Raw genomic sequence first — 9,421 nt, 5'->3', positions numbered from 1 at the left:
AAAAAAAAAAAAAAAAAAAAAATCTAGCTAGTCCAATATAGCAAGTTTTTCCTCCAGGATTGGCACAGTTCACTGTGCACTGAGCAAGAGATAAAGTTATTAACTTGCCTTGAGATGCCTTGCTATTTGAAAAATGTGTATCTTTACCAGCAGTCTCCCCTTAATATGGCAAAATGCTCATGCCACATGCAGCACCACAGCATGCCAGGACTGAGACCTGCTGAGTCAATCACTGCTGGGCATACTTTTCCTGTATGGAATGGAGAGTACTTCTCTACACTATTTTATCTTTTCCTCTGTTAAGCAAATTTTATGCATTTATGATGTGACTCTCCTATATGCAGCTAGGACTTCCCTCATTGATGCCAATGAGACAGCTGACTTGGGATGAGGAGGAAGACAAGCGAGGGCTCAGGACCGTACCTTCATTCTTGATGCCAAGCTCACGATGGTAAGATGCTTCAGCTTGTTCTGCTGAGCTGTGCTCAGTTCTGGCAGGCTCTCCTTGTTGGCTGCTCAGTCCCACCCACCACAAAAATCAAGACACAAAATAAAATTAGGATTTCTTTTATGGAATAAGCTCACCAACTCCCCAAACCAAATCTACTACTGAATCACTATCATGACTTTGCATTTATTCATTTGGCAAATATTCCTGTCTTCTTTGGAAGACTATGTACTTCCAAAGAAGACGACTCAGTTTCTACAAACAGAGTTTAGTCTCCTAAAAAGTAAACAAGCAAAATGATGTGGCAATTATCTTAATGGAGTACTATTTGTGCCCCTTGTGACATTCAGCTAAGTTAAACATATCTTCATCGAGCATCTGTTGTGTGCATGCTCTGTCCTGAGAAGAATCAAGGATGAGTAAGACGGGCTTTGCCAGTGCTGCTGCATGGCACAGCTCCAGGGCCACCAATCACCTAGAGGTGTGCAACTTCATGGCCCTGGACTTGTCCTCCGTCTTACAATCAGATGCTTCAACAGCTACAAATGCAAGGCAGAACTACCAGAAGAAAGGTACAAGCTACCAGAAGAAAGGAGAGGGAGGAGGCAGGAGTAAGAGAAAGAGATGAAAGGGGAGGGGGAGAGAGAAAGAGAACAGTATCATTTGGGAGGTACGGGAGATAAAAGGAAAGAATTCATGGACAAGATGGAGTTTAAGTTGAGCCTCAAGGAAGAGGTAAAATTTCAATAATAACCATAAATGATAATAACAGCAAGGGCAGCAGCTGCAGCAGCTAACATAAATAGCAAGCTTTATGTCTTACGGATCACATAGATCCATACATACATACACACATCCAGTTCATCTTAACAACAACCCCACAAGATTCCAAGTGTCCTCAATTCCTTAACCATAATTCTGGATTCCAACAAACTAAATCCAAACTGATTTTTTTTCCTTAAGCATGGTGCTGAAATTCACCTGGTGAGAATTTTGGACCTGAACGGACACAGGCTTTTTATCCCACTTGTTTCCACATTCCTCTGAAAATGTTACATAAAAAGGCATGCACATATTACCCTTTTAACGTCCCAAAAATTCTAAATTCTGAAACATCTAGCTTCGAGGAATGTAGGTAAGGAATAATGGACTTGTATTGTTACTCCCATTTTACAGACCAGGAAATTGAGTTGCACAAGGTTACTTAATTTGTCAATGAACACACAACTAGTAGAAGTGGAGCCAGACTGGCTACACGCAGTCTGGTAACAGAGTCTGTGCAATGCTGCCTCTTTAGTAAGCGAGGACAGAAAAACAGAACACACTCCCTAGAACAAAGGGAAGGTCAGAAAAAAATGTGGCGTACCAGGAAGTGGCAAACTGTCCAGTCTGAGAGCCGTACAAAGTAGAAGTGACCAGGGAGAAAGAAGAAGTCAGGGATATCGTAGAGAAGACCCTGAGTATCAGGCTACTGTCATACCATTAAAAAAGGGTAGGAAAACCAGAAAAAAATGGTTTGGGTAGAAGGTAAGTCAGTGTTTGGACACACAAATACCTCATCCTAATATTTAAGATTCTAATTTAAAATGACTCAAATGCCCTACAACAGAAAATGGGCTAAGCAGATTATGAAATATTAGGTTATGAAATATTAAAAATATTACAAAGACTTAAAATATGGATAAATGTCTATAAGTGGGAAACAAGCAAGACATAAAACTATATACATAGTTACACCTATGTAATACAAAACACAAACTTAAAGGGCACAAAAAAGTCCAGCATCCAAATGTCTGATGGAAATACAACTATGACAGACATTTATTTATTTGTTTGTTTGACAGAGTTTGCTCTGTTGCCCAGGCTGGAGTACAGCGGTGCAATCTCAGCTTACCCAATCTCTGTCTCCCAGGTTCAAGCAATTCTGCTGCCTCAGCCTCCGGAGTGGCTGGGATTACAGGTGCCCACCACCACACCCAGCTAATTTTTGTATTTTTAGTAGAGACAGGGTTTCACCATGTTGGCCAGGCTGGTTTCAAACTCCTCACCTCAAGTGATCTGCCTGCCTCGGCCTCCCAAAGCACTGGGACTACAGGCATGAGCCACCGCGGCCAGCCTATGAGTGACTTTTTAAAAATCTATTTTCCAAATTTTCTTCAATATGCTGGTATTATTTTTATATTTAAAATGTTGAAATATTCTACAGGTGGGTATTCTGACACTTCACAGCACTCCAAGAGCCCTACAAACACCAGTCCTCAAGAATCTCATCTGGAAAATAAACAAGGGCTACATTTGTGGATGAGCACACACAGTCCCCATTTTACCCACTAGAATATAAAAGGTGAGAAGGAAAATTCCCTTTGTGAGGTCACCTACCACGCACAGCAAAATGGGGAGCCAGGTCAAGAAGTCTCCCCACTATGCCATGCTTTATATCTCAAACCTTGATGGACTTCCAAACTGAGCAACATAATTAAGACAAGTCTTTTGAAGGATCTTCATCAACTCACCTATGTAATCTGGGTATGTCCCATAGGCAAACAGGTTCAACAACTGCAAATAAGCAGCATTAGCTCCTTCCGCAAGCTGAGGAGGAAAAAAAAAATTCACCACAGACCAAACTGTCTACCAATCACTGTAGTGTTCAAACAGAGGACGGGTGAGCATGTGTCAAAGATGCCACGGCTGTTTATTCTGTACTATTTGATTACTTGGCCCCTGGGGTCTCTTTCAACTCTGATTCTTTGGGAAAAAATAAAGAAGATTATTAAAGCCCCAAACTTAATATCTCTCCCTCAGGAATGTTTTACTTTCTACACAGCATGCCCAAGGAACTGCTTTTCTCTCTCACACACATACAAAGCATTAAGCATTGGAAGGAGTTCAAATCTCAAGATTCTGTTTGCATTAAAACAAAGACTGCAGCAGCCGTATCTACATACTAGCTTGGTAGGTATGGCATGAGCCACCACCAACCCAAAGTGAACAAAGCTCAGGGTTCATTCCAAGTTTCAGGACTACATGTGGACTATGAACCCTGGGAGAGACCAGCACATCATAGGGCATGACAGAAAGCCAGGCTGGGACAGAAAACCAGTGTATCAGTCTGCCCCAAATCAAAATGTTCATTAAAATTACTTATTCTTCACTGATGCTGTTGGCAAAAAGCCATGTGTAGAAGAAAAACGAAAGAGCCACTGTTCTGCCTGGAACTTCTCTGCTGTCAATTACGTTAACTGGTGAGTTTTTGTTTTTTTTTTAAATCACAAACGTGCTCCTGTTACCCTTCCAACTTACCAAGCCCAGTAAACTCTAAACAGGACTAGCGATACTACTCAATTTTAGCCTTTAAAAAAATAAAGCTTCCAAGAAATGCATCTATAATTTCAGATCACTGAAAGGCAACCAGCTTATTCTCAGCTCACATAAGGAAAAACGCAACGTATGGAGAGATTAAGATGGTCTGCTAAGCACCCTATGGAGAACTCCAGCATCCTAATACCTCAGGCTACTTTCTCAGGTTACCGCAAACCTCCTGAAGTCCCTGAATCAGAAGGAGGGGAAGAAACCTGGTAAAGACCATCCAATCTAGCCCCCACTTTTCAGACACATAATTAACAAAACTAGCCGGAAAAGAGTATTTTCTCCAGAGCAGATACTCCAACACTTCTCCCCCTGGCCTAAGTCTTTATAATAAAGTCTTTCTGGCTTTACTTTCCAACCATCTCCTCTTAGCCAATCTTCCACAGTTACAAAACAACTACTTGGCATATTCATGCAGGCTTTTCATGAACCTGAAGGAACATATTACCCTTTGGTCATCTCTTGTGTTGAAAAACGAACCCAGTTCTCTCAAATTTTCTTCATAAAACTCATTTTCCACTTCTGGCAAATTAAATTTTTATTGAAAACCTACTGTGTGTCAGGCTATGTATTCAGCTCTAAAGAAACAATGTTGAGCACTACAGACCTCCTCACAGAGATTAGTTTGGCAAGCAAGCCTGACATTAAATAAAAATTTACAATGAAAAAGTAAAAGTGGCTCTTCTCATCTCTGACCATCACAGGTAGAGGAGTCATAAGTGGGCACCTGAAATGGCTGCGCTGTGGGGAACTGCTGCAGTTTCCCCATCAAGAGGAACAGGTGGACACACAGCTCCAAATCCAACAACCTGAAGGCCAGCAACTCCTTTGGTTACAACTAACAGATTTACTGAAACTCCTGTTAAAACTGACTGTGGGTGTGGAGCCAACAGCAAAGGTGTTGTGGTGGTCATGAAGGTGATAAACTGTCTAACAAAAGCAAACCTCCTTCTATATGCAAATAGCCACCACCAAGAACTGCAGGGCCACTCTCAACAGCATCCAGCACATGCTCCACAAGAGGTACCACCACCCAGATCGGTGCATGGCAGCCTTCCACAGAGCCAGTACCAGCCTGCAAAGCCAGAAGCCTGTGAGGATGAAGAGGAAGGGGACCTGCCCCACCGATCCGTCAAAAGCTCCTGAGTATGACCCTCCACCCCACAAAGCAATAAAGATGCTCACAGACTTTTCTCAAGTAAGTGAATAAATATAAATAAATAAAAATGTTCAAAGTGGGAAGTAGAGGTGGAGAAGTATAGATTGCTTTACATGTCTTTGTTCCTTCTGTTCAATGGATCTTCTCATTTTTGAGGCACAATTACCAAAACTGGATACCCAAGGTTTTAATAACAAGCAAGCAAACAAGTAAAATGAACTATGTCCTAGCTTTTCATGTCATATCTAACCCATTTGGCATAGCACTGTCCTTTTCCACAAGAAAAATACACTCCGATTCATGTCCATTTTATGTTCAATAGCAGTAAGTTTCTGCTGTGTGTCCCTGACCAATCCTCCTAATCGATAATGCACTAGAGGTTTCTCGTCCCTAAGAATGCCTGAATCTACCCCTATTAAACATCAGTGCTTATTGCATTACTTTTGTAATTTATCAGTATCAACTTGACTTTTTTTACTATCTTTTAGATTATTATTAGCAACAATCTAATTTTACCCAAGTTAAGATAAAAATACTGGATAAAAGGAGCCAAGGACATCCTCTCAATCTCTTCCTCTGCCCCACCAATTCCCATCCCTCTCTCAATAGGGTACCTCCCAGGTTCACAATACTTCAGCATTGAAATTCTTTGGAAACCTGGAGAATTACAGAGAGCCTTAGAACAAAGACAGAGAAATTGTTTGAAAACCGTTCTTACCTCCTGCACGTTGGCCAGCTCCAGAAGTTCTCCAAAGACATACACTCCAGGAGCCTCTAAGACCTGGCTTATGAGAGCAGTGAGGGCTGAGCCACTGGTACCTTTGGCTAGTAAAATAAACTGCTCCAGGAGGTTACTTGAGGGTTTCTGTTCCCCTGCCATTCTCTGGCCTTGAAATCTGTCCAAAAGAAAATTGTGTCATTCTTCCTTCTCCTTTGCAAAGTCTATGCCTAGTTAGTGCTGAATCAAACACCAGAATACTTTAATTTTACAGTGTTGACAAAGAAAAACCAGGCCAGGTGCAATGGCTCATGCCTGTAATTCCAGCACTTTGGGAAGCCAAGGCGGGTGGATCACCTGAGGTGAGGAGTTCGAGACCAGCATGGCCAACATGGTGAAACCCCATCTCTACTAAAAATACAAAAATCAGCCAGGTGTGGTGGCAGGCACCTGTAATCCCAGCTACTTGGGAGGCTGAGGCGGGAAAATCGCTTGAACCCGGGAGGCAGAGGTTGCAGTGAGCCAAGACCACACCACTACTACACTCCGGCCTGGGTGACAGAGTGAAACGCCATCTCAAAAAAAAGGTAGAATAGATTTTATAGATGGCACTGAGTAGTCCTTTTCTCAACAGTTTTCTCAACGGAAAAAAAAGATTTTCTAAAAGCATCCTGTTTTGAAGATTCCTCCTTTTCTCAGAAGTTTAAGTTGCCTCCTAATTGCCATACCCCTCCTATTTTATCTTCTCCACTATTAATTTTTTAAAAAACGAAAAAGTTGAAAGACTACAATGAATATTCCCATACCCTCCACTTAAGATCCAACAGTGTGAGCATTTTGCCATATATGTGGTACCCTTCAGCCTATCAATTTTGTTTCAATCTACCTCCAGTGCCTAAAAATGAGTTGTAGGAGTCTCTACTAGTAAACATCCCGTGGTAATCAGTTAGTCTGGTACCTCCACGTCAAACATTTTGGGGGCTTAAAAACAGGAAACCAGACTATGGACATAAAAAGCTGTGTCAGCCATGTCAAAAACAGAATAGGGCAGCCAACTTTGGCAGGTTCAGAAACTAGGTTTTGTGTGCCAGACCATTTTTGTGTTGGGGTATTTCTAAGTTTATTTCTTATTTATTCTAAGTTTTGTAACCTATTGAAAACTTCCGCTTGTGTCAGATGTTGTATAGAGGTGTTTGGGGCTACACTTGAGACAGAAATTGGGGTGAGGGGTGAGCAACACATGTCCTGGGGTGTAAGAGTAGCTGAAGTGAGGGAAACTCAGGGGGCATCATGCCCCAAGGAGTCAAAGTGGCACTGCTCCTCTCTGCATATGCTTCCTCGGGGATGAGCAGAGATTCTCTCTCTCCCAAACCTGTGCATGAAGCTCGCTGGCTCTGCTTCATGCCTCCCAACATGCCATGTGCATGCCTGGGAACACACTCTCCTCACCTCCAGGTATACTCTAACCCTGGCCCTCCTTCAAAACTGAGCTAAAACTTCTCCAATCAGTCTATCTGACTTTATAAGCCCCAAATAATTTAAATCACTGCATAGTAAATCCTTGTAGAATGTGTGACAGCTCTTGCAAATATCAAATTCCATTAAAACAGAGAAAACGCAAATGTCCCAATGCTTTTTATATACTGGAATATAGTTATCAAATATTCTTTGTATGAGTCTGTATTCCAAGTTAAAATGACCCACTCCTTGTCTTCCATGTCCCTCATGGTGTTTCACAAACATTAGCCCAATATGTTACTGATTTTGAACATAAGTTCTTTTATCCAAAGAATCTTATAAACATGTTAACTTCAACAGGGATAGAAAAAATAATAATAAAAACAAAGAAAGAATTTTACAAACACTAGCCTTCCTGAGTGTGGTCAAACCTGAGTGTGAGTTTGGAAAGGGCAGGACTAGCCTCACACAGCTAGGACACACAGACTCCACCTGCTAACCCTGGGCATTTTATAGCCCGCTTTTAAATAGCTCCCAGTTGCATTTAAGGCAAGAACTATTTCACAACCAAGGCACCAGGAGGCCTGAAATGACTCCTGTTGTTGCACAGCTGTGATCACAAATGTAGCCGCACTCTCTGGCTCACTAAGCCCCAGCTCCCAGGTAGCCACAGGCCCACCCCAAACCCTCAGCTGACACCAGGAAATCACATTTTTGCAAGGAGAGGCACAAAAGACATGCTAGATATCTCCCTCCTCCTTTCAGCCTCACCATTCATGCAGGGTCTTGACAATATTATTGATATCCTTCTTTCGGATGTCACGGCCAATGCAGAAATCCACTTCCAGCAGCTGGTTTCGCTGGTCCAGCTTGCCCTGAATGATGTCAGTGTAGACAGCCTCAATGATGAGGTCTTCTAGTTCGCGAAGATTCCGCATTTCCAGGTCTTTCAGCAACACGGAGTAGGGGATACACTGTAGATAAGGCCATAAGATCATTATAAAAACCATCTGGCAAGCATTAGCGAAAATGCAGGTATTACTCACACAGCCAACAGCTGCCTCTAGGCTCGGGAAATGCAGGCTAGTGGTAATTATTAATAGCTATGGCAACAAGAGGTGGATAAATGAACCATGAGACCTAGAAGACCCAAAAACATCTAAGAAAGCAACCTCCTGGTTCTCTGCCTCCTTGGCTTCACCCAGCCTTCAGATTTCACATGCTGCAGCATACTTGCAGAGATCCTAAAAACCTGTACCAGTGGAGAGACAGGCAACTACTGAGTATATGCCACTCTACCACCTTCTGGAAGCTTTCAGACTTTGTCAGATCACCATAAATCTCCAGCAGATCCCAGTTACTGGAAAGAACTGGCTACTTGCCCAGCAGAGTGCAAAAACAAAAAAAAAAACTTGCAGGCCAGCACATCTACCTATAGGTGGCCAATGGGTACTGCCAGCTCAGACGTCATCCTGAAGTTTGTATCTGTTTTCTCAGACACTTACAACCAATATGAATTCCCCAACAATAGTTCTTTATTGGGCTGTACCAACATTCTGCATGACTCCAAGACTCCAGTTTTCTGCAAATCCTTTGCCACATCACTACTAGTTTGAACATTAACACAATGATCAAATCTGTAGAAACAAACACAAGGAAGATACATACAGAGAGGAGAGCAAATATACCTAGAAGGGTTTTCTATGGCTAAAGGCATAGATATCCATGGGTAGTCGGTGGACTTACAATGACAGGTTGCAGAAATGAGGAAAAGGGTCACTGTTACTTCTTTACTACACTTGAGAAGTCCACAATCAGGACAACAAAAAAGGTCAGGTCCTCATTTCCCAACAAAATAGCCCTCCCACCTGAAATGCTAGGCTGAGAATCAGAAATGTGTCATTAGATCAGATAAAATGATTTCAGCAACTGAAATTGCAATCCAAGAACAAGACAGACCAAGTGCAGTGGCTCACACCTGTAATCCCAACACTTTTGGAGGCTGAGATGGGAGGATCACTTGAAGTCAGGGGTTTGAGACCAGCCTAGGCAACATGGTGAGACCCGTGTCTCAATTTAAAATTTTTTTTTTTTAAGTTAAAAAGGCCAGGTAGGTGGCTCATGCCTATAATCCCCACACTTTGGGAGGCTGAGGCAGACAGATCACCTGAGGTCAGGAGTTTGAGACCAGCCTGGCCAATATGGCAAAACCCCGTCTCTACTAAAAATACAAAATGAGCCAGGCATGGTGGCAGGCGCCTGTAATCCCAGC

The 9,421-nt window shown here is 42.4% G+C and overlaps 1 protein-coding gene across 1 annotated transcript in view; it reads right to left on the bottom strand.

Moving 5' to 3' along the window:
- COPS7B (COP9 signalosome subunit 7B) overlaps positions 1-9,421 on the bottom strand; it is a 26,856-nt gene that overhangs the window by 11,322 nt on the left and 6,113 nt on the right. Inside the window, exon 2 of the mRNA XM_011952046.1 lies at positions 7,921-8,123. Coding sequence (XP_011807436.1) covers positions 7,921-8,123 — 203 coding nt within the window. The remainder of the gene's footprint in view (positions 1-7,920; positions 8,124-9,421) is intronic.

Source organism: Colobus angolensis, unplaced genomic scaffold (assembly GCF_000951035.1).
Source record: "Colobus angolensis palliatus isolate OR3802 unplaced genomic scaffold, Cang.pa_1.0 Scaffold33, whole genome shotgun sequence".
Taxonomy (NCBI): Eukaryota; Metazoa; Chordata; class Mammalia; order Primates; family Cercopithecidae; genus Colobus; species Colobus angolensis.
This window is presented reverse-complemented; position numbering and strand designations above follow the sequence as displayed.